Genomic DNA, 25690 nt, shown 5'->3' with positions numbered 1-25690 from the left:
GTAACTAAATGTTTCCTATTAGAGTAGTGACCTGCAGTTTGAAAAGAGCCCTTTTTGTTAGATTAAAAACTTTGTCACTTTATTCTTTTTAAGGACAACTCCATGTAAAAGGTATATTTCCAATAAAATTCCCTACCTCACCACTCTCACTATAGTGCAGAAGTATCCCACTTCCTATACTTACCTTCCTAGTTTTGTTTGTAAATAATTAGGAAAATTCTTTCACTTGAGTGACAAAATCGTGCTTTTTACATGTAAGCAAAAAACCCCTTTTTTAAAAGCTAGTTTTACGAATTTTCAAAAGAAATATAGTTGAATATTTCTGCCTCGTTCTTCTTAGTTTAACTCATCAAGTTTGAGGGCACATACTATACAGTCAGAACTTGGGGAAAAGCAAGTTCTCTGAGCAAAATTGTTTCACTACGAGACTGGTTCTCAGACAAATGAATTAATCTAAATACAAGACAGCCATGAAATACTTTATCTGTTCCATGTTGTTACATGGTAGCTGGTCAGGTTTTTTCTTTTTCACTGTTTAAGCCTTATGAGGTTGAAGCAGAGCCTTCTCTGCCCCTTAGCTGCATTTTAAACTCCCTAAAGATGTCATGCACAAACACTGCATCTATCTTCAGCGCTTCTTCAAAGCTTTACAGTTGCAGGCAATTCAGTTCATGCGGATCATTTTGTTTGTCCAGCTTCATCTGATTATCTTCTGAATTGTTTTCCTGGTATAGCAGAGTCTAGCTTTTAATGTGATTTTAATCTGTATAGCACCCTAGTTCTGATGACAGCTGTGTAAAATAAAAATACATTGATTCCAGGTAATCCTCATCTGAATGGTTGCACAACTTAGTGTTGCCTATGAAACATCAGAACAAGCTCAAAAGATACTGGTGTACATTTGGAGGTTTTAAAGTTGCAGGCCTGCCAGACTTGCAATAGAAAAAGGTCGATAACCTGTTCCAAGGTGAACACGGCTTTATATAGCGTAAAACTCCTCAACCTGCAATTTGGAAACTAGTGTAAAGACAAAATTTGGAGACCAAAATTATTTTCGTGAAATCTGAATTGTAACGTGTAATGTAGTTTAAAGTTTCAAAATCATGTGTTTAGTGTAAATAAAATATCAACATCAAGGTAGATAAAGGGGCTGGCAGAATTCATTTTTCTTTATTATTAAAGCCCAAAGAATCACTTAGTTACACTTCTTCAAACAAGTCACCAACACCCTGAAAGGTGGGTTTTGTTTTGGATTGCCTGCCTTCCCCCTCCATCGAGCATGGTTCAGATAAATTTTTTGTGTTGCTTTGAATGCTGCTGTTTGTGTACATCTTTACTTTTTTTTTTTTTTTTTTTTTTGCTGGTGCAATCCCTAATAGAGGTGTAGTTATCAGTATAATATATTCCTCTTTCCCTAAACTACTTTTACATTGACATAACTCGTATGTCGATAGGACTCTTTTCTGTGTGTTCTAGTATCTAAAGTATGTGAATTATTACTTGAAAATCTGTTATGCGTTAGGAGATGTTTTAGCTTTAACAGTTGAATGCTTAAACAAAATTTCAAAAGCTCTGAAATATTTTTAAATAGCTTGTATTCAAGCCTTCTGCTAAACTGTGCTCTCAGATTTCATCAAAACCTCAGGAACTTTTAACAAGCTGATAAAATCCCTATTTGGGGCTAACCTTGCAATGCTTAGTTATGTAAAAGGTCTTATATTTAATATTAAAACCTATGGGTTACTTGGAATACTTCAAGGCAAATTATGCAATGCTATCTTTAAGACTTTTTCACCATGGTTAAGGTAGAATTTTTGTTTTGTACATGCAGAATCTTGAGATGCATATGTCTTGTCCTCTTCCATCTGTGCATGTGTTTTGAGGGGCCTCTAGATACCATTTCATGCTAAATGAAAGCTCATCTTTACTTTGCAGCCTTTTTTGGAGAAACTGCCCTAATTTGAGGAGGCAACTAACATGCATCATTCCACGCCAGGGCTCCTACAGTTATTCTGCATAGTACTTTAATGTGAAGATACTGGAGTTCCTTTGGACTTTGGTATAAGGACCAAGCTATAGTGCATTAAAATGGGACTGATTACTTGGATTTTGAAAATTGCTGTGAAGTTAGGATTATTTTACTGGTATATGATGTTTTCAGACTGTTATCATGTGACATATCTTATGGAAAGCATTAATAAAGGATTTTGGTAGCAGAAACCATTTTCTTTTCACTTCTATGAAATCTTAGGCCAAATGAGCACATTTCTCTAAAAGGAATACTGGAAGAATACGAAATGGGGGATGGGGGGAATGGATTCTAGTCCGTCAGAAATACAAAATGCTACAAGTAACGTTATATAAAAGTAACCTTTTATATAAAAGAGGTATAAGTAAGCTTCTTATATAAACTTACATTTTTCTAACCTTGTAAAAGTTTGAACACATTTTGCTCTACCAGCTATCTGTTTTGCAATGTACAGAATACTGCTGGTGCTAAAAGCAATTCCTTAAATAACCAACACACTGAGAGGAGATGTTCCTGACACTTTTTTCTCTGTCTGGCAACACAATGAATATACAAATCTGAATTTTCAGTAGGTCGTGTATATAATCTGGTCCAATCCCACGGCATCTCAGAATGCTGAAAACCAGCTAAATAGATTATAGTTTAATTTTAACATATTTTTAAACACTAATTTTCTTTAATGAAAAAATGTGGTGCATTATTTTTGTATAAAGTTCTTATTGAATTTTTATGGTGACTACTTACATAGATGATTGCAAACTTGATGATGGGTTAAAGAAAAATACAGTTTTTATCCAACTCTACTAGAGTGGATTACTATATACTCAATGCCTGTTTGTCTATATAAACTTTCAAATCTGTTTTATTTATTGCTTTAAATTTCAGAGCCAGCATCAAATTGGTAGATAGTATGCATTGATTAAAATAACATTTCCTGATTCCTATAGGTAGTGCTTAGAGGCGCACCACCTGTCTGCTTTTGGTTAAAAAATAAAGTTGACAAGGCACATCCAGAACATGCATTTCCTCAGGGACAAGTAGCAGCAGCTGCCGGGCTTGTCTCGGGGAACACCCATGCCACGTGCTCTGGCATGTGGCAGGTTACCTCAAGGGTAACCCTGGGTCAAACCTCCCACCAGGCTGTGAAGTAGCAATGCAGGGGGTGGCTGCACGTGCAGTGTGTGGCACTGAAGACCCACATACCGCATGTCTGCAATAGTCTGGATATGCTGGCAGGGTGCATCCATCTAACTGAGAACATCCATTGGCCCTTAAGAAAGGGATGGCCTTCCCTTTCAGCATGAAAAGATTGTTTAATACTATTGTTTTAATAATAGGTTAAATGGCTCTTCTGAAAACTATCCCCATTGTATAAATTACTGTTTCTTGAGCTATGTCAATCAGTGACTACTTGACTATAATAAAGTGAACTTAAAACCAGTGGTGAAACGAGGAAGAAATTCCTGAAACCATCATAGCATTCATATTCTCAGAATAGGAAACCATCCTGAAATATGCCTTATGGGCAAGTATGTATATTCAGTGATTATCACTTGCTAATGTAACATTTAATATGAAGTCCAGCTCACATGGAGAGAGACTGCCAGCTGATGTCAATGTGTCCAACCGCGCTGTTCAGTATCAAGCTGGAATTAAAGGATCTTTCAATCTACATAAATCTTTCTCTACATGAAACACTGTTAATGCTGGTGTTGACATAAGGTAAGTTAATTCTCCAAGTGATCCTTTCAAGTGCATTTAAGTAGTCGGATAACAAATCAAGTTTGGTTATACAAAACCAGAATACCTGTGCAGTAGTTCCAGCTGCCTTAGGTGTTCTTTCTGTTGTGACTAGGTATTTTATCATTTGTATATTTGCAGGGAAATAGGATTCCAACTCTTTTGTTAAGTATTATTTAATAGCTTCTTGGATGGCCTTTTTCAAGTTTAAATGAAATCTGAGACTTGCTTTTGTTTCCAAAAGCAAATGCTTAAACACTTTAAAAAAAAAAAAAAATTCACAACAGATCCATGGTTACAAATTCACCTCTAATTTAATCTTTGCACAGCCTCACAACAGACCTCTGCCATTTCATTGATTTCTTGGCCTCTTGTAAGTTACACTCCTGTTTTGTTTGCAAGTCAAATGCAAACTTAATTTTTCTGACCAATAAAATTAGAGAGAAAAATGTAGAGTGAAGTTTGAAAAGTTCATTGTTTTCCTTTGATGAAGGGGTGCTCCAGCAACTGGAGAGCAGAAGGGCGCTCGTGTTGATCTCTGCATGAAGGGTGGGAAATCGATACATAAATCAGTTGCCAAATGTACAGTATTGTAAATTCAAAACATACTGTAAATTCAAAGTAAAATCTGAAATTGCTATTTTCATGCAACTTCCCCAGTTCATTTTTAGAACAGCCTTAGGAAAAGGCTTGAGATTCACGTGATAGTATAGTTAAATTTATAAAGTAGCATCTTACAGCCCTCTCATCTTCTTCATGCCTTCCTATTAGTTTGTTTTGCTGATTACTGTTGCCATTCATTAAAACTACTTAAGGATGATGCAGAGAACTTGTCTCTTTTTCAAGGCCTTTTTTCTTCTATCTGATTTTCAAATTAAAGCTGAGATTTTCAAATGATCTCCTAGCTCCAGGAGCAAGACTTCTATTAAATCCAACATATTGTGTTGGGAAAACTCCTGACGCAAGTGAGCGTTAAAACAGAAATTGCTGTTTTTTGGGATTCCTCCTGTCTGGGCTTTTGGAGGAGTTTTCCTTGGGCATTTGGATTACTATTTCAAATGTAAACTGAGGGACAGAAAAAGATTTATCTCCCTTGATTTCTGCGTAATTTTTAGGAACTGCTCCCAATGAAGGACTTTATACGAGCTTTATTATTGCTCTATTCAACTACTCTTTCCCATTCAGTGTGTAAAAGCCAGTCAGTGTACTAAATTTCTCTCCTCTCTCTATGCTCCCTTTTGTAAATAAGTCAAGTTCCCACTAAATCTCACTCTCTTTACATATCATCAAACAAACTGTGGTAAAATGAATTTGTTTAAAACCAAGCTGCTTATTGTGTAGGGCCCTGCTTATTTATGCCCTCATTTCACTGGGAACAGAACAATATAGAACAATTGTCAGGCTCATTCTTCCTTCATTGACAGTTTTTCATTATTGCTTTTCTTCAGTTTTCCAAAGTTTCTCTACTTGTTCTTGTTTTCAGGCTTACTGCTACAGTCAATGCTTTTTAAGCTAATGCTAAAAACTATTTAGTTGCATGTCATGGAAGCTGCCCTTTGAATCTTGAGGCTGGCACAGTACAGTAGGACCTGGATTCTCTGTGGCTTTGGACAAATAAAATTAAGCTCTGTCTTGATTCCTTCACATTTGTAGGGCTGATGCAAGACCTCTTTTTCAGGGCTATTAATGCCAGATTGATTTTAAGGGCTTGAAAAATAATGGATGGAAGAGATCTAGTAAGTGCTAAGTGTTAATTGCTGTTCTAAAAACCTTATTTTAATTTTCCTTGACATACCCACTATCAACACTTCATTCTATAGGCTGGTCTTCCCCTTGTTAATTGTTCAAGCTTGTTTTTATAACTTGGCTTTTTTATTCCCCCCTGTTCACTAATGGCTTTGTTTTTTCTCTAATATTCAGAAATCCATTTTATTCCCATTGAACACTTTGGCTGGTGTTCATATTTGCATATATTAAAATCATGCCCCATTATATTACCTCTGTGCAAACATTGACACAGTCCTTGTCCCCAAAATTCAGACTGAAACATCAATGGGACATTGGGGCAAGTGCAGTAACTTGCTAATACATTGTGCATTAAGAGTGCAGGACTACATGGACAAACCAATATGGGGGGAGGGGAAACAGGCAGAGAAAGACATAACTTGCTGCCCTGTTGTGTGAAATCAGGTAACAAAGATGGAAACAGACCCCAGTTTTCCTGACTTGGATATGCAGCTCAGTGCATAACACTCTCTGGTGACCAAACTCTACGCTCAGCTACACATAGGTGTCCATTAACTTCAGTGGGATTCCTGTGCTGGCTCCAGGGGAAAAGAACTTGTCCTTTGTGGTTTTACGAGCCAAATACAATTTTCATTTCGTATTGGGGAAGAAGAGGTAGGGGAGTAAAAGTTTGTTTAAAAATGTTTATAAAAAGTCTAAAGCTAAATTTAAAAAAGTAAATTCTGTGAAGCTTAACTCCCATTGTGGGTGGGTGCTACAGGAAAAGCAGTTACTTTTTTTCCTCCAAAACAGAATTTCCTAGACTATCATTTGCATAAGAATTTCCTCATATAAGCTTAGAATGGCATAAGATGCTTTTATTCAAGATCCAGCTCTGAAAGCTATTTTCAAGCTCTGGGTCAGATCCTGCCACCGGGGGGCGGGGGGGGTGGTTGTTAAGCAGGAGTCTCCACTGCAATTAATTTGGAGTTTTACCTAGCAATCAAAGGGATGCATGGTCCATGGAAATAGGGTGCCAAAGTATTTGTTGGGAAGGAAGATCTGAAAAATAAGAGATTAACAGCTTTTGGTAAATGCCATTGTGGCATTTGGAGCCTTCACAATTTTCTGAGCTGACTAGTAAACCAAGCCTAACTGGTTACACTGGGCACATCTACAATTCACTCTACGGCAGCATAGTGGCACACTATGGCGACATAGAGATCGTGTGGATCTCCCCGTGATTGCCAGCCATGCTGCTGTAGTGGTGTGCCCCCCACCCCCAGTATAGCATACTGCTATGGTGATGTGGCTGGGAAACGTAACCATATGCAGCTTGCACAGCACAGTAACAGCCCATAATGTGCTGTGCTTTGGTATTTCCAAAAGGAAGTACTAAAGCATGATGGATGTGTAGACATGCCCACTGCCTCCTTTAAATTAAACCCTGTCACAGCCAGTTTTCCTTATGTTAACCTAATCTTCCATTAGCAGAGAGGAGAAGCTGTAGCCTATTAAAGTTTATGGCTTTCTGAATGAGTGCCACCCTGCCTTCTACCTAGTCTTCTACTGCTAACCACCAGCTTAAAGTAATCAAGTAAACTGCACTAAAGATCATAATAGATTATTTAAAAAATGCAACTTTTCTTTTTCTTTTTTTTAAATTACAAAGCTACTTACCTGGTTAAGCACACATGCACAAAGTCTGCTGCAATTCCTGAGAAATGGTCAGGTAAAGGAGGCATCAGTCCTCTATATGCTCCAATGTAGAACATTGCTGCTATTCTGTTCATGGAAGCCAAAGGTGGTTTGCCTGTTGCCATCTCAAATACAGTACAGCCAATGCTCCAGATGTCTGATTTTCTTCCATACCCAGATTCATTGATCACTTCTGGTGCCATCCAATAAGGAGTCCCATGCACAGAGTTCAGCATTTCACTTTGTGTGCCATTCAGGCTCACCCAAGCTAAACGCTTTGCACATCCAAAGTCAATTAGCTTTATTACACCATTTGGCATTAGCATAACGTTATTGCCTTTGATATCCCTGTGCACCACACGATTTTCATGTAAATATGCAACCCCTTGTAGAATCTGTGTTGTATACTTACAAAAGACAATTTCTGGCAATGGACCAAAACGATGAATAATACTAGAAATTGAGCCACCAGGTACAAACTCCATGAAAATGCTTACAATATTATTTGCTAAACATGTTCCTAAATATGTTACAATGTTAATATGTTTTAGTGTTTTCAGCAGATCAACTTCTTCTTGCAGCTTCTGATACTCTTTTTCTGTACTGACTTGGTCTGATGTATCCAAAGCAACCTGCTTTACAGCTATTAATTGTCCCTGGCTTGTCAAACCACAGTACACCTGGAATGAAACCAGCCTTTACTAGAAGTAAGCATTATAAAGAGAGAGTCAATTTATAAGTAAGCATATAGATTTGTATTAATCATAAACGTTGATTTAGTTTTCATTTTAATAGTCAAAATATTTGTCCTACAGTAAATGGACTGTTAATAAAAGACTCATAAAAGAATGGTGTAGCTCAAAAATATGTATTATTTGCCTTCGGTATTTAGACTTAAACTTACTGTGCCATAGGCTCCCTTGCCAAGGATTTCACCTCTGGTCCAGATGATGGGATCATCATTAGCTGAGCGGCTTTCTGGTAAGTTGGTAGAGTCACTGAAGTTTAACGAGTCATTTTCCTTGCTGGATGCTAAGAAGGCTTCACTATAACACTTTAGTCAGTGGGGAAGAGCAGAAGTAAGAAAGAAAAAGGTTTAATTGTAATGTTGTTTTGATATATGAATGAACATTTGACATGACTCTTCCTTATAACATGTTGTTGAAATTATTGCATTGCAAGGCTCCTGCTCAATTTGTTGGCACAGGGGCTATGACATAGGTAAGTGCTGTTACATTAAAAGTATAAACCATTTTCTTAGTATATCTGTGCTCATTGCATTAACTTTGTTCTTCTTAGTTATCCCTGTCATCATCCCCAAGTCTGCACAGATTTATTTATTCTTAATGGTAGCTGGTAGGTGGATACCCTCCTGGAATACATGACAGGCACCGGGGCCCAGGAAATGGGACTAAACAGTTAAGTGAGTGTAGGCTAACCACATTTTTCCTCCAGTTCTCAAAGTACTCAAATAGGGAAGAGCCTACCACTAGGAGGAGGAGGACCTAGTCATTAAAATTCTGCACTTGGACTGGCTAGCCTCAACCTGACTGACATGAGGGCTCCCATTCCTTATTTTGGGTGTTGTACCACATCATGAAGAACAACATGCAAAGTTAGGAGGAACTTGTTTTTACCTGTTCTTCACTGGTTACTACTTTTCCATCTCCATTCACAATGCATCTTTCTTCTTTAGCAAACGTATTTTGTAGTTTTGAACCTTGATTTTTTGTAAGTATTCTAGAAGAATTGGTGTCTTTTTCTTTGAGCACTAGTAATCCTGCTGCCAGACAACAAAGCAACTCATCAGTCAGTTCTTTGTTTTCTGCATGAGAGAGAATGTTTTGATAAGTCTGGAAAATTGGGCTTGTGGCATTTATATTCTGCTTAGTTGGATGCTGATCTGATGCATCTGCTAAATTACTATTTTCACAGATGTGTGTCCAACTTTTATCTAATTCCCTTTGAGAAGATTCACACTCCAGTTTGTCTGGAAAAGACCATGCAACCAGCGCTTCATTTTTATCTTTGAGGTTGCAGAAGGTTTGTTTTTTTTCTAGATTCATGGCGTCATCCATATCCACTCTTCCTTGTACTACACACTTGTGCTGATCTGTCACTAGTAAATTGCTCTCCAGAGTGACACATTCTGCACAGCCTTTATCATAAAATGGTTGGTTAGTGGTAGCAAATACTGGATTATTACTTATATCTCCAGTGTCTAAAGACTGCTTCAAAGAGATCTCTTTAATAGTTGACAGGTCTGAATTTGGAAAGTATTCATTTAGTTTAGTGGATTGTGAAAACTCTTCCATAAATGAATGCTGCTGATCTTCATCTTCCTGACACAACACTGTACTCCTTGAAGTCTTTATGTGCCAGTTTGGACCAGAAATTATTACAGTATCATCCCCTTCTGTATTGCTATCATTTAACTCAGTGCTTTTCTCTTTGTGCTTTTGATTACTGCCAGTTGTGTTCTTCTTGGGTTTAGGATGTGTTCTCTTCTGGGCATTTCTCACTCGACTGCTCACTCTCTCCCTACTGCGAGCTGATTTACATCTGTTAGCAGTGCATCCCCTAAGTGGAGCAGAACACACATCCCTGTAAAACCTGCTCTCATTTCGTTCAGGTTCACGTGCTTGGGAATACACAGGAGTCCCAAACATTTCATAAATTCCTGGGCCTTTGTCATTTGAATGTATTTCCTTGAACATGTCACTGTATTTCAGATTCAAGAAATCTGAGGTAGACTGAGCTCGTGGAACATGAAGTGGAGCAACAGGTTTCCTTAAGTTGCTTGCATTTCTGCTGGTGCAGGGCAACACTTGCATTTTAGATTTATGGGCATGCTGAATGAAATTATATGTCTCCTGCCGGGGCTGCTTTTCCTGAAATTTTGACAATGTTTCAGATTCCATATGAGACGATCCTAAAAATGGGAAAATCTGGTTCTTGATGCTGGTCTTGTGTATGTGACGTTTTGTGGAATTCTTGTCAGAGACAATGACATCTTGAGATGCTTTGCTGCTTGCTTTAGTTTTTGCAACACACATACTCCTATCCATCTTGATCTTCTTGTCATTTACGTTGACAGCAAGTATGTTGAAGCTGTGACTTGCATTAGGAGGCACGCTACGGCTGATGCTCTTCTTCCTGGCAGGACGTTTAGCAATCTGTGGTGCCTTAGGTAGCTCTTGTTCAGAAAATGTAACATGGACCAGAGGTGCCAATTTTCCAAACTTTGTTTCAGTTAATTCTGAAATTGTTACTTTTTCAGCTCCAACATCTACTGGAAAAACACTGCTTCCTGATCCATTTTCAGGAGAAAAGTAAACTTCTACACTTGAAATAATTTTAGCTACAGAACTACCTTCTAGAACATGAGGACATGCTTCTATTGCTTCATTTGTGCAGCTTGCATCTAAAACATGAGGTACAAGCACAGCATTCATAGGCTCAGCATCTCTACTATAACCTGTCAAACTGGAAGCATTTACTTCCTGTAGACCAGTTCTGACAGAACTCCTTGCTAATAAATCACTGCCCCACTTGTCAGTTCCTAAATTGGAATAATCTACATTACTTGATGCAGGAGCTGCAAATATTTTACAGTTTTTCTCAGTGTTTGTAATTTCACTTGGGTTGAAATAATCGTGATTGTCATCAGAAACATTGGCGGTGGTCACAATATTTACATTCCTGCAGAGTACTGGAAGCAGACATTTTTCATATTCATTCTCTTCAGTATTACCACCTATATTTTGGTTCTTTTCAGTTTCCTGTTTGTTTGTTTCTCCAAAATAGTCGTAATAATTATCCATTCTGAATGATGGCAAGTGTCCTGTTGTGACAGAGCTATCAGAAACACATCCACGAGACTGGCCTACAGCATGTTTAGTCTGCCCTTGCTGCAGATTGCCTGACTGATGCTGCTGGAATCTACCAATAGGCTTTGTAGGACAAGGTACTGAATCCATAATACTCAGGATTTTGTTGTGGCTGGTGTTTTTGTTGATCCTATTGTTCTCTAGAGGAGCAAGTGGAACTGTTCTTAAAGGCTGAAATGTGTCTGGTGACAGGTGAAACTGCAAGTTCCAGGAAAAAAAACAACTATCAACTTCCTACACAGCATGTACCTGAATTTTAAATGCACGCTTTTGAGGTGGTAATAATTCTAAGCAAGAAAAATACAGAAGGATACTCTTTCATAAATTTGCATGTTTAACTAGGGAAAAAGAAAAACTGTTTACTTAGTAAGTTAAATGGGTGATGGTTATTTATTTCATCCACAGGTTATTTCTAAGTATTTAGCACTGGGAAAAGAATTTGCTGTGGTGCAACACCTTGAAAGACCAGTGAGTGTCTATGCACAAGCTGAAAAAATTGTGAATAGCTTGATAACTATTCAAAGGCTGATCAGTGTTTTGGTACCCCCAAATTTAAGCAAGTCTCTGTGCACTCTCATGAGTAGAACTAGTATTATGCTTAAGTGTTTTTTGTTTTGTTTGGGGGGTTTTGTAGTTCAAAAAACAAATTCTAACTAGTCTAGTTGACTACCTTATGTATAAATATTACTAATATTTTTGTTCTCCTCTGTAAATGAAACCTACTCAATCCTGTAACTGGAAGAGTTTTGAGGATTATATGAGTGTTCTTAATTCGACTACTCACATGATTATAGTAATGTGGACTTGGTCCAAAATAAATTGCAGAGCCTATATGGGTAGGATATGGGAAGAAAACATTAGCTAGAAACATGCTGGGTGGTACAGATGCAGATGCATAAATGAATGTTCCAAGTATCTTGATTCAGCAGAAACATTTAAGTAGTAATTGGCATGCTCTGTGTGCTTACATGCATGATGCTGTATAGCCAACGTTAACTTTCAGCTGGAAGTAATTTCAGAGTCGCACTAGTGTCTCTCCAATGGAGCAAATAAAAGTTTGAATGTACTACTCAGTGCAGTGAGTTCTGTGTTTTAAAAGTGTGAGGTTGGGAGGCTGTCTCTTAGTTTAATCTGTATACCTCATCTAGATGGTTTGATTTATCCCAAATGCTAAACCTCTAGATGTCAGTATAATTTAATGGAAGAAATAAAGCTGATTGTTTTGGTCTCAGCATTATTACCCTCTCAAACATCTTCCTTAATTTTAATTGCCTTTTTATCCATGTTTATTCATACCTCATGATATGACTCAATAACAGTTTAATGTCAAGGTTTCTTCATCTCTCCCAGCATTACTCAATGCTACTGGTATGATGATTACATCCATGAAAGAACTTCATTGTGAAAGGCAACACATTGAAAACTGAGAAAGGTAAATAGTTCGGATACAATGCATAGTTAATCTATGGAACTCATTGCCCCAGATATTACTATGTACTGTATCAACAATCTGTTGTATCCAGAGTATTTACTTTTGTTAGTTGTAAATGTGTTGCCTTTCAGTTTCCTCTTGTTCTTGTATTATGAGAATAATTACACATGTGCTATACTTTTCAAAGCCTTTTAGATTTTTATATTTTACACGAGATTGAGCCAACAATATGGCTGGCAATTTTATCAAACAATAAAGTAACATTTTACAAAATATGTCTGCCATTTTCAGCAAAATGGAAAGCTGAACTATTACATTTTACATAAAATAACACCTTACCTCCATCCTCCTGTTCCTGTGTTTTAGTACAGATATACTTAACCCTTCAAAATTAAAGCATATTAAATGTTACTTTAGAATTCCTTTGACTTGAATACAGTTTTCATACATAATCATTAAAAGACAAACTAAGTCTGACAAAGATTAGTTCTATGTCATTTATTCATGCAAGAACACCTCCCCACCACAGGTCATATTATGTATGTAGGTAATGGTTATAGGACAAAGCTATACATGTTATAGTACTAATCTACAATATTTCATTTTATAACTGCATATTGAAAATGCTGAAATAAACAGGAAAACACTACTGTATTTTTTTTAATTTAATACATTATCTGAGCCAAAATTGTTCAGTTGGGGAAGGGGGGAGGAAACCAACACATGTAACTAACCTGACCAATTAAAGTGGCCAATGCAATGCAAGGGAGAACCAATCTACATTAATAGGAAATTTATTATTAACCTTTAAAGCAACTTAAGGGACCCCACCCCTCCCCCAGCCCTGGTACAATCTGTGGGTAAGGCAAGAGCCCCCAAGGGGACACTTGCCTGCCTGTACACAAATGCCAGGAGCTTGGGGAATAAGCAGGAGGAGCTTGTCCTCCTGCTTAATGCAAATAATTACAACATCATAAGGATAACGGAGACCTGGTGGGACTCCACCCATGACTGAACCATGGGTGTAGATGGCTATACCTTGTACAGGAGGGATCGTGTAGATAAAAGGGGCGGGGGTGTAGCTCTCTATGTTAAGGAAAGCTACACATCCCTGCAAGCTGATGTTGGGGACCAGGGTAGGTGACTGGAGACCCTTTGGGTTAAAATCTGTGGGGAACATGGCACAGGGGACACAACGGTGGGAGTCTACTACAGACCTCCCACCCAAAGTCCTGAGCTTGACCAGGAGTTCGCCCAGGAACTGGCTGAGGCCGCATGCTCCAGGACCATGGTTGTCATAGGTGACTTCAATTACCCGGACATCTCGTGGGAGCATCACTCAGCAAAATCCGAGCAGTCACAAAGCTTCCTATCATGCGTGGATGACCTCTACTTGACTCAAGATGTCTATGGGCCAACGAGAGGCAAAGCGTTGCTTGACCTGGTATTGGCTACTGGGGATGACCTAATCGGTGACCTAGTAATCGATGGGAAGCTGGGTGACAGTACCACGACCTGATCACCTTCACCATCCGTAAAGCTAGCAAATCAGTCAGCAACACAGAAGTCTTTGACTTCAGGAAAGCTGACTTTAACAAGCTCAGGAGGTTGGTCAGTGAGGCCCTAAGGGACCACAACCCCAGGGAGAAGGGAGTTCAAGAAGAGTGGTTGCTCCTCAAGGGAACAATCCTCAATGCACAAGCTAAGTCTACTCCATCTCGGAGGAAAGGCAGCAAGAGAGCACAGCAGCCCCCCTGGCTCTCCAGGAATCTAGCAGACCTCCTGAGGCTAAAAAGAAAGGCCTACAAAGGATGGAGGATGGGATTCATCTCCAAGGAGGATGATTCCGCACTGCACCAGTCCTGCAGACAGCAAACCAGGAAAGCCAAGGCTGCAACTGAACTCCAACTAGCTTCAAGCATCAAGGACAATAAAAAGTCCTTTTTCAGGTATGTGGGGAGCCGGAGGAAAAGCAAGGGCAACAATGGACCCCTGCTGAACCAGATGGGACAACTAACAACTGACGCCCAGGAAAAAGCCAACCTATTAAATGGGTACTTTGCATCAGTTTTTCATCAGTCCCATGGGACGCTCACGCCCACCATGGGACAGGGCAGTCTGGGTGAGGGAGATCCCCTGCCCTCCGTTAATGCTGACCTTGTGAAGGAACATCTTGAGAGGCTGGACACCTTCAAGTCATCTGGCCCTGACAATCTACACCCCAGGGTACTCAAGGAGCTGGCAAGCATCATAGCCCAGCCTCTGGCACAGATCTTGGAAAACTCCTGGTGGAAGAAGGCCAATGTGGTGCCTATCTTCAAGAAAGGGAGGAAAGTGGATCCGGCTAACTATAGGCCCATCAGCCTGACTTCTATCCTGGGGAAGATATTAGAAAAGTTTATTAAAGAGGCCATCCTTAATGGACTGGTCGACACCAACATCCTGAGGGATAGCCAGCACAGGTTTGTTGCAGGTAGGTCTTGCTTGACCAATCTCATTTCCTTCTACAACCAGGTGACCTGGACAAGGAAGAAGAGATTGATGTCGTATATCTTGACTTCAAAAAAGCCTTCGATCTGGTATCCCATGATCACCTCTTGGCCAAACTGGACAATTGTGGCCTTGGGTCCACCATGATCTGCTGGCTGGGAAATTGGCTCCATGACCCCGAGAGTGGTAATTGATGGAAGTCACTCATCATATTGTCCTGTGACCAGTGGGGTCCCCCACAGCTCTGTCCTTGGACCCACATTGTTCAACATCTTCATTAATGAAGTGAACATTGGAATCCGAAGTGGACTGGCCAAGTTTGCTGATGATGCCAAACTTTGGGGCAAAGCATCCACACCAGAAGACAGGCGGGTGATCCAGCCTGACCTGGACAGGCTCAGCAAATGGGCAGATGAGAACCTGATGGTATTTAACACTGAAAAATGTAAGGTTCTCCACCTTGGGAAGAAAAACCTGCAGCAACCTTATAGGCTTGGCAGTGCTACACTGGCTAGCACTATGGAAGAAAGAGAATTGGGGGTCATTATTGGCCACAAGGTGAACATAAGCCTGCAGTGTGATGCTGCAGCTAGTAAAAAGACCAAAACGCTGGCTTGCATCCATAGCTGCTTTTCAAGCAAATCCCGGGACGTCATTCTCCCCTTGTACTTGGCCTTGGTGAGGCCGTACTGCATCCAGTTTTGGGCTCCACAATTCAAAAAGGATGTGGAGAAGCTTGAGAGAGTCCAGAGAAGAGCCACACACATGATCAGAGGTCAGGAAGACAGACCTTACAATGACAGGCTGAGAGCCATGGGGCTCTTTAGCCTGGAAAAGCGCAGGCTCAGGGGTGATCTGATGGCCACCTATAAGTTTATCAGGGGTGACAACCAGGATCTGGGGGAACGTTTGTTCACCAGAGTGCCCCAAGGGACAACGAGGTAGAACGGTCATAAACTACTACAAGACCATTTCAGGCTGGACATAAGGAAGAATTTCTTTACTGTCCAAGCCCCCAAGGTCTGGAACAGCCTGCCATTGGAGGTGGTTCAAGCGCCTACATTGAAAACCTTCAAGAGCAAATTGGATGCTAATGTTGCTGGGATCCTATGACCCCAGCTGACTTCCTGCCCTTTGGGCAGGGGGCTGGACTCGATGATCTTCCGAGGTCCCTTCCAGCCCTAATGTCTATGAAATCTATGAAATTCCAGCCAAGAATGTATTACGACTAAACCAAAAAAAAGGGAGCTGGGGGGATGCGATCATTGCTCCTTAATGTCTCTGTCAATGCCAAACATACATGCAGAGATGCACAGAGGAATGGCAGCAAAACTGAAATCTGTAGAACACGAATAAAAGGCAAGCAAATAGGGAAAGGATCACAGTTTAGATGTAAACAAAAACCTGATTTTGAGGCCTTGCCAGTTAACCATTTGTCTAGTTTATACTATAACAGTAGTTACCTGTACTGTAAAAGTTAACTGCTAAACTTACTTTGCTGAACTTGTGCATTTATCTCCTGAAGGGCATCTAGTCCTCTGAGGGGCTTTGACATGTTAGACCCAGAACAGGGTCCCTGCACCAGAAAACTGAAGTCAAAACCATGAGGATGTCTTGAGTTTCCTGTTCTTTTCAAAAAGAAAGGTAGTGAACTTTGCTGACTCATCTTGAGTTCCAGCTGTCTTTTCTTCAGAAAAGAAGCTGATTGTTCATCTGGCCATAGTCTGGGTACTGATGTGACCTGGCTGAAAGGCAAAACCAAAGTAACTCTTTAGATTGTAAACTGCTCCAAACAGGAATTTTGCTCTAGGATAAAAGCAGTGTTGCATGTTATCTGGCCTAACGAGGATAAGATACTGTTCTGTGACACAGGATGAGCCAAACAGTATGCTATAAAAGTAACAAGCCAGTCTTGGTCCTGGGATGCAGGCTGAACCAGGACTCTGGACTGTGCGCTGCAGTGGCTCTTGGAAGGGCTCCTGGGATTTCCACAGCACTGTGTTCCTGGCTAAAGCTGCTTCCCTTGCAGCTGCAGGGCTCCTGGCCTAGGGCAGGGGGAAGCCATGCCATTGCAGCTCCAGGAAAGCAGCTTCAGCTGGGAACTCAGTGCTGGTTCTGGGGCCATGGAGAATCCTTGGAGCCCTTCCTGGAGCTGCTCCAGCATGCAGTTCTGGGACTCAGATGGAGCCAAGACAGGGGAGGGACACTCTGTGCCCAGCCAACGTAGGCCAGGAATGTGGGGTGCATGCTGCTCATACTCCCTCCCCCCAGCAACTCAAGAGCCCCACTGCCCTTGCCTCTGTCCTGCATGGAGCAAACACCGGGGCCCCAAATTCATAGGGGCCCTATGCCACCATGAGCTGGGTGTTTAGAGAAACCCATGTAAGTTAGTTCAAATCCACTTCAGGCTTTTTGAATGTCTATACCTAGCCTGGAAGTGAATGCATCTTGCCTCAGTCATACAACCAACATATTGCCCCTTGATTTGTCTCATTCTCTGTATTCCCATATCACAGTTCCCATTTGTTGTGTGTACTGATGTATCCACACTTCGCTGCCTCTGCCACCACAATTTCTGCTAGCAACCAGCAGCTAGCAACAACAACCTGCTAGAACACATGCACACCATCTCCTTGGTGCTTTGCATGACTCTGCTTCACAACCCATACTGCGAGCATGTGAAATGCACTTTGTGAAATATCTAGTGACATCTGGCTGAAGGCATGGATGCCTTACTCTACTCAGCAGTGGAGTCACTGCCTGCAAAAGTGGCAGAATCTTCTTCCACTGCAGAGACTTCAGACATAGATGTGTTCAGACAGAATGAGAATGGCAAAATGAGTGTGCTGCTGGAAGCAGTCTGTAAAGCAGACTAGATCTAGCACATTTTTTTTAATTTAATGAGGATCTAGGAACACCAAATAGCAATTCATGCTTTACAGAATGTACCCTTTTCTAAAGGATCTCCCCAGAGAACATCTCTTCTATGACCTGGACAGATGTTTTTGTCATCTGGTTCCTCAAAATTAGAAAAGTAAGAATATAAAAAGATGCTTACACCAACTGATTTTGAGCTTATTGTCTAACTCTTATACATTTCAGTTATCTGACTGTACTATAAAGAAGATTACTTACTTGTTTGTTTCTAGAATTTTGTATGCATGGCTCATTTCTTTCAGTATCTTATTTGCATTTTGAAAAGGTACAAGAATTTCACACCCTGCAACAATACATTGAAATTTTAGAAAGCAGCATAAGTCAGTGACCCAAATGTAAAACAAAGACATTTATTTTTGTTCTTAAGTATAGCATTTATTTATATACCAAGTGTGAATTTACCTTTAATAAAATTACTGGGAACATATCTTTATTAGCACTTTTTTTGTGCTTAGCACATTACCCTTATATACAAATCACCTTTTAAGAATTTAAGGTTCTTATAAAACATGTATTTTTTATCTAGTTGGAAACAGTGATTTTTCTTAATTTATATAAGCCCTAAAAAATTCTAATCTCATTTTAGCCAACATAGCTTAATATTTTGTACACCAGTTATATACATTCTTTTATTATACTATTACTATAGGATTAATGCAGGTATGTTTTAAAAAGTACACTGCAGAAATGAACAATTAGTGTCACAATTTATATCATTTCAATCTGGTTTGTACTACTATTACAAACTAAACTGTTACAAATGGCTAAAACATTAGAGGGCAAATAAGCATGTCTCTCTTTCAGTTTGTTTACATCTACTGACTGTACAGGAGAACCACCATCAAATGCCCAGTTTCTCATGGGACAAACTTTTAAAATAATGGAGAAATTAATTCACCACTTCTAAGAGCTAAAATCATACAAAATTAGGGTTGGAAGGCACCTCTGGAGGTCTTCTAGTCCAACCCCCTGCTCAAAGCAGGACCATCCCCAACTAGATCATCCCAGCCAAAGCTTTGTCAAGCCAAGCCTTAAAAACCTCCAAGAATGGAGAGTCCACCACTGCTCTACGTAACCTGTTCCAGTGCTTTACCACCCTCCTAATGAGACAGTTTTTCCTAATATCCAGCCTAAACCTCCCTTGTTGCAACTTGAGATCATTGGACTCTTGGGCAGTTGCATAATTCTTGAAAGTTATATACACTTTTTATCTTATTTTTTATTAGATTTCAACTTGAAGATGTCCCTTTAGGTTCAACACACCTGAATGTAAGCCTTATCTGAATTTGGCTAGATTTTACCTGCATTGCTGCTATCCTCCTCTTGGTTATTTTCAGACATACTGTCTTCAGATTTCTTAAACACCTGAAAATAAACGCACACATTTAAATAGTTGAATGCGCTTAGGTTTCATATACACAAATAGTTTTTTGCAAGTCATCATTTCAGGATCATAACTTGAGCAACTGGAAGACTGTTGTTCAAATGTTAACAAAACTTAAAGGGTGAAATCTATATTGATTCAACTTAATACCACATGGCATAGCTCGGTAAAATAAACTGATTTTTTTCCCCAAGGTCCTTGGAACAGAATTTACTCTCCCAAACTTCAGAATCAACCTTCCAACATTCTACAGAAGACACTTTGTTGGATGAAGCATTTAAAAAGGGTCAGCATGATTACAATGTTATCCTTGTCATCCTTGGATCAGAATGTCACAGGTTTATAATCCATAAAAGAACGGTGGTTTGCACCTGTTACTGACAATTCAGGTTAGTTCTGAAAAGAATGCTATCCTTGTGATTAAATTGTTGTCCCTGCCTGTCTAGTTTTCCAGGTGCATACTAAATACAGGAATTTTTTAAAAGAGAAAGGGATAACCCTAGTGCTGGGGTCAACATGGTCTCTTAACAAAATCGGTTCTGTGTCTAAAACATTGTGAGAGATGCTGCAAAACATGCGATAAATAAGTGTCTTACAATATCACCAGTTGTTTACATTCTGATCCAAAGGACGTGGAAATTAATGCGAGTCTTGCCAATGACTTTTGTGAAGACTGAACAGGACCCTTGCTTAACTGGCTTTGTAAAGCACTTTGGGTACCTGGAATAGGGATGGCTCTAAGGAGATCAATTTATTTTTAAATAGAGGTTCAAAGTTTAATTAACCATGCTATATTACATATTGATCATGCTATATTACAGAGATATTTGCTTAAGTTAATGAATATTGGACTAGTTTCACTGGTAACAGTGTCAAAACTCTCGGGATAGGGACAGAAGTTACACACAAACTGGTTTAAGTGATCAGAAACTGGCTTAAATCCGTAACACAACAGAAGTTTAGTGCACTTAAACAACTTTCAAAATGGCTGAAACAGGTTTAAGATAAAACCTGGTTGGATGTAGTATCATACTGAACTGATTTAGGTCAAACCAGTTTATGGAACTTCTGTCCCAGACCCCTTAACCCCCCTCTCTGCCTCAGCGTGCCAGCCCAGGTCAGGGCTTGGCCATACTCCCAACTCAAGTGGGGAGCAGGAAGAAGCCTGGCATGGGGCAAATCTGTGGCATGTCTGCCAAAAGGTTGCCCCCACTGGTTTAATACACTGTAAATGTTTTAAAAAGTAATTACTCTAGTCATTGTATCATTGCCTTTTCTGTTGCAATTGGATCTTTGACCTTGGCACTCAATGCCAGACATCTGTCTAAAAACAATATGCCTGATAGTCATTAAGCAGGAACAGATGCTGTCCTTTGCCAGTCTGTTCATGGTAGTAACAGTAAACTTCTGTGTTCCACTGAATGTTTGTCTAGTTCAACCTATTAACTTGCATAAAGTCTATTCATAAAAATGCTTAATTTTGGTCTGTTGGCAGATTGTTAGAAAGCCAAAATAAATGTATTTCCACAATTTGATTTGCATTTAAAAAGAAAAAAACAAGTTAAGGTATTTGCATTTGTAGAACTGTTGTGCTACCTGAAATCTAACTATTATATTCAATATATTAACTGCATTTTCCGAAGTGCGCAGTTCCTGAGCCATATGTATAAATTTTCCTATCAGTTTTGTAGTAACTATGTATTCTGTTTTTACAAGTGAATATCATTTATGCTGTTGTGCTTGTATGAACAAAACACTGTAAAGTTACTATTAAATACTTTTCATTGCAAATTTATGTAAAAAATGTTTTTATATTTATTTCTAACCATACGCACCACTGGGACACCCTATTTTGTCTATGTACTGCAGCTTATTGAATAAAACTGACTAAAATTATTTGAATGTGAAAATATTTCCATAAGTAGATGAGATGTCTTTTATTAGACCAACTGAGTAGTTGGAAAAATGTTCTTTGCAAGCTTTTGGGCACAATCACCCTTCACCTACCCAAAGAACCTTGCCGGCCTATGTCCTTAGACCAACATGGCTATAACCACCCAGCACTATAAAATAGATACAAAACCCAGCAAAGTAAAATACTTTTAGATTTATTAAAATGCCTGCTGCAGTTAGTTCCAGATCTGATCAAACTCCTTTTCCATGAAATAACAAAATTTGTACACTGACATTCAATTTTATGAAAAAAATTCTATGAAAATGCAATTAACACATTGTTCTATTATATACCTTACTAAAGTGCTTGATAAATTAATCAAAACTTGCATTACTATTTCTTATATGAAAAATAATGTGATGACTTACTTTAAAAATGGATTTATTGTAAAAATATGTTAACTGTTTTACAAACTCTTCCTGTAATATTTTAACACATTTGTACACTGCTAATTTTAGAAAAACTTTCTGCCTTTTAATAAATTAACCTCTGAATTTAACTTTAAGAAACTTTATTTCAACTCTTCTATTTCTCAGTTCTATTGAGAGAGAGGTTATTTTGTGAAGCACCTTACCTCACAGCTTCTGATGGTCTGACAGATTGTTCTGTTTCTCGGCAGTTGCAGGTGTTTTGAATGAAAGAACCTTTGTATAACAAAAGTAAAAGAATGATTCACCTTACATTTCTGCAACAAGAAACCCAAATGAATTTTGAGTTATAAGTTATAAGACTTTAACTATCATTTGGAATGAATTACCTTAGTGAAATACCAACTGAACAAAATATGTAATCATTTTATTTTATTTTATATCACTATTACAAAATATAGAATACTCTGCCAGGTTATGTGCTATACAACTTAGGTAAAAACTAGCAAACTTCTATATAATAGAAATAGTATATTTTCCTTTGATATTGCTCCTATTTAGAGAATTGTATACAAAAAGCGAAGTACAGCATGTCAATCTAAACCTAAACGCCTGTGAATATGAAAATTGAAAATGTCATTTTGCATTTTTTTCCCTAATGGGAATTTTAGGTGCTTATGGTATAATAGCTCCAGCAAATTCTCTCTGAAGTCAATTTAACATCGACTTCAACTGATGTAGCATTGGGTACCACATACAAGGAGCACCTACACGAGATGTTTACAAAGCGGTTGTCTAATGAACTGCGTAATAAATGTCTCAGTGTCTACATGTGCACTTCTATTAGGGCACATAAAACTAATAAACTTCACAGCAGGATAGGACTAGTAAATACATGTAGGTGCTGAGATGTATTTCCAAGTCCTTCCCTGCTGCGGAGTTTTTTTGTGCTCAGCAGCGCACATGTAGACATTGAGCCAGCTGGCTGAGGCACGAGGCTGGCAGCTCAGAGCAGCCCCAGGCTGGCAGGCTGACTACCCGGGCCTCCTGCCAGCCAGAGCTACTCTGACTCAGGGCAATGAGTTGTGGTTCAGGCACATGTGTAAACCACGCACCTAGAAGCTTCCCAGGAGCAATACACTGTGGAGCAATACGGTCTACAGTTTATTGCTGCCACCTAATGGCACATGTAGATGCACACACAGTGGTTTATTCCAGAGTCCACTGAAGTTAGTGGGAGCTTTCCAGTTTCCTTTAGTGAGCTTTGGATTAGGCACTAAGTGATATTACTGCTTCTGAAAGCGAGAGTCTGTTAGCAAGGCACTGTGCAAGTTTCTTCATCCTGCTCTATTATGTTTTGATTAGGGGTGCACTGATAGAGATTTTGGGGGCCGATACCAATAGCTGATTTTTAAGGAGGCATATCATAGATTTTCATAGATTTCATAGACATCAGGGCTGGAAAGGACCTCGGGAGATCATCGAGTCCAGCCCCCTGCCCAAAGGGCAGGAAGTCAGCTGGGGTCATAGGATCCCAGCAAGATAAGCATCCAATTTACTCTTGAAGGTGTTCAATGTAGGTGCTTGAACCACCTCCGCTGGCACACTGTTCCAGACCTTGGGGGCTCGGACAGTAAAGAAATTCTTCCTTATGTCCAGCCTGAAACAGTCTTGCAGGAGTTTGTGACCGTTCAACCTCGTCATCCCTTGGGGCGCTCTGGTGAACAGATGTTCCCCCAGATCCTGGTGGTCACCCCTGATAAACTTATAGGTGGCCATCAGATCGCCCCTGAGCCTGCACTTTTCCAGGCTAAAGAGTCCCATGACTCTCAGCCTGTCATCATAAGTCTGTTTTCCTGACCTCTGATCATGCGTGTGGCTCTCCTCTGGACTCTCTCAAGCTTCTCCACATCCTTTTTGAATTGTGGAGCCCAAAACTGGACGCAGTACTCCAGCTGCGGCCTCACCAAGGCCGAGTACAATATCGGCTGATACTGATCTGATTTCCAATACAGCTGCGTCCAACCGGCAAATCTATTGTGGTGGGGAGGGGGAAGGAACAGGTATTGGGGGTGGGGGGCAGATCAACGCCCCTTGCAGTGAGGGAGGGAGTGGGGCAGGGGCTGAGGTAGGTGCTGCCTGGGCAGGACGGGGTGCGAGACAGAATCGTAGCTCATCTGGGGGGGGGGGGTGGCTCCTGCCACTGCTCGCACCCTGTGGGGACACAGGGGTGGGGGCATGTGCCCCTGGGCCTGAGTGGGGTGAGCTGTAGCTGCGGGCTGGGGCTGAAGGCTGTGCTGGCCTCTTGCTGGTGGGGGGGAGGGGGAGGCTGGGATGGGCTGAGCTGTGCTAGGGGGGCAGCAGTGGCACTGGGAGAGGGTTATCCCTGATAAAAACAAAAACCAGTTCTATCACAAGAGAACTGCATAGGTGATAATCCCTGATAAAGGTGATAACAAGGTGCAGTTCTATCACAAGATGCACCTCTGCTACTTGTCTCCAGGGAACCAAACCTTCACACATCTGGACACGCCTACTGGTTCTTCTTGATATTGACTGACAGTTGTGTGCATGAAATAATATTTTACAGCTGTATTACAATTTTAATTTTGAGAATCCCAAACAACTTTGCAGAGATGGAGAAATATCCCACTACTACAGCTAGTGTAAATGAACTATTGAGAACTAAAGTGATTTTTTTTTTTTTTTTTAAAGTCATGAGTCCATTATAGGAGCAAGGTCTTTCGAAAGGATATTCAGCCCAGAAAACATTTCAGGATACTGTATTCCCTATAGATTATAACATAGAACTCTAACTTCTGCAAATTGTAACTATTGCTGAAATGATGGAACAGCATTAGCCTGCTGTAATACTTTTATAACTCAGTTGAGTCCCTGACTTTAACTTATAGATTTCCCTGTAAAGACATGTCACCTATAGGAATCAGCCCAGAGATTGAAGCCAGGCTGATTCTTATTCAAACATTGCTAATGGTACATTTTTGTACGTTTTGCAAACTTGGGCAAGTCACTTAACCTTTCAGACTTAGGCCATGGACAAATGTTCATTTTTATGGGCATTTACAGAAATTTCTAAGAGAAATTCTTACTAGTAATAAAATAGCCTAGGTGTTGCATTTTAGCCCCCTGGATAGAGAGCTTCACAGGCAAGCTGTACAGGCACAGAGCACCAAAGGGCTACTCCCTGGACCATCCCTGCCCTTAGAAGCCCATTACTTCCTGCCTGGGAAGGGGGCAGGCTGTCAACTGACAGCTAGCAACTGCTGAAAAGCAACACTTGCCACAGACAGCCTGGGGAGGGTCCCAGCCAGGAGAATGCCCCCCATCCTGCCAATCAGCTGAATGGCAGGGTGAGGGAATTTTTCAGGACTCCCCGGCAGCTTACCCCTGGGTAGGCTATCAGGGAACCAGTGCTTTCATCCCCTGCTCCCTTGGATTGCTGCACAGTACTTGTAGAAAGTAGTTGAAAATACTAAGTATCATTTTTAGATGGACCAACACCACTGAAAAATAAAAAGGATAAGAGGGATAAAGAGGCACTGGTGGGAAAAACACTGCTTTATTTTTGCAGTATTCTGCTTGAGAAAGTCAGGAGGCAAAAAGATGTAGCAATAGCGTGAGATCTGAAAAGCAGATCTCATGAAGTACTTGAGAGGCTATTGAAAACTATCATTCATGAACTACCTAAGAGACTAAAAATACATTCTCCTTAGGGTTCCCAAATAATAGGTCTGGTTATAATCTGATATTTATGGTCAGTATTATAACCAGAAATCTTTTCATAAAAAGATGAAATCAGGCCTAAGCAATTGTTTGCATAGCAGTATAAATAAAGGCAATGTTCTTTGGTAGACTACGTCTATTTTTTAGTACTCACTTGTTGTTATTCTGCAGTTCTTCTGTAAGTTCTCCTGGTCTATATTTGGTTAACCCATCAAGACTTATCAAATAGATCCACATTTGTCACCATCAGCGCTAGAGAAGTCCGATCATGTTGGTATGAAATATTTACATCCAGGAAA

At 40.0% G+C, this 25690-nt stretch overlaps 2 protein-coding genes across 8 annotated transcripts in view; one reads left to right on the top strand and one right to left on the bottom strand.

The window, feature by feature from the left end:
- Nucleotides 1-2220, top strand: part of CCNT2 (cyclin T2) — a 36730-nt gene extending 34510 nt beyond the window's left edge. For 6 of the 7 annotated variants that reach the window (XR_016442110.1, XM_090045869.1, XM_090045868.1 and 3 more), the window contains one exon: nt 1936-2220. Coding sequence is in view for 5 of the 7 variants with exons in the window: in XM_090045869.1 (XP_089901995.1) it covers nt 1936-2020 (85 nt within the window). In the remaining 2 variants the exon portion in view is untranslated. The other variant, XM_090045870.1, reaches the window with a different exon arrangement.
- MAP3K19 (mitogen-activated protein kinase kinase kinase 19) lies at nt 1333-25690 on the bottom strand. Its single transcript, XM_090045865.1, has 11 exons — nt 25546-25690; nt 21854-21923; nt 19243-19306; nt 18140-18224; nt 16499-16749; nt 12854-12897; nt 8830-11280; nt 8097-8246; nt 7175-7872; nt 6491-6556; nt 1333-4307 (listed from the first exon to the last, which is right to left on the bottom strand). The coding sequence occupies exons 1-11, from the start codon at nt 25626-25628 to the stop codon at nt 4241-4243; spliced, it is 4029 nt and encodes a 1342-aa protein (XP_089901991.1). The 5' UTR covers nt 25629-25690; the 3' UTR covers nt 1333-4240.

Source organism: Crocodylus siamensis, chromosome 4 (assembly GCF_052110815.1).
Source record: "Crocodylus siamensis isolate JL-2025a chromosome 4, ASM5211081v1, whole genome shotgun sequence".
NCBI classification, from domain to species: Eukaryota; Metazoa; Chordata; order Crocodylia; family Crocodylidae; genus Crocodylus; species Crocodylus siamensis.
This window is presented reverse-complemented; position numbering and strand designations above follow the sequence as displayed.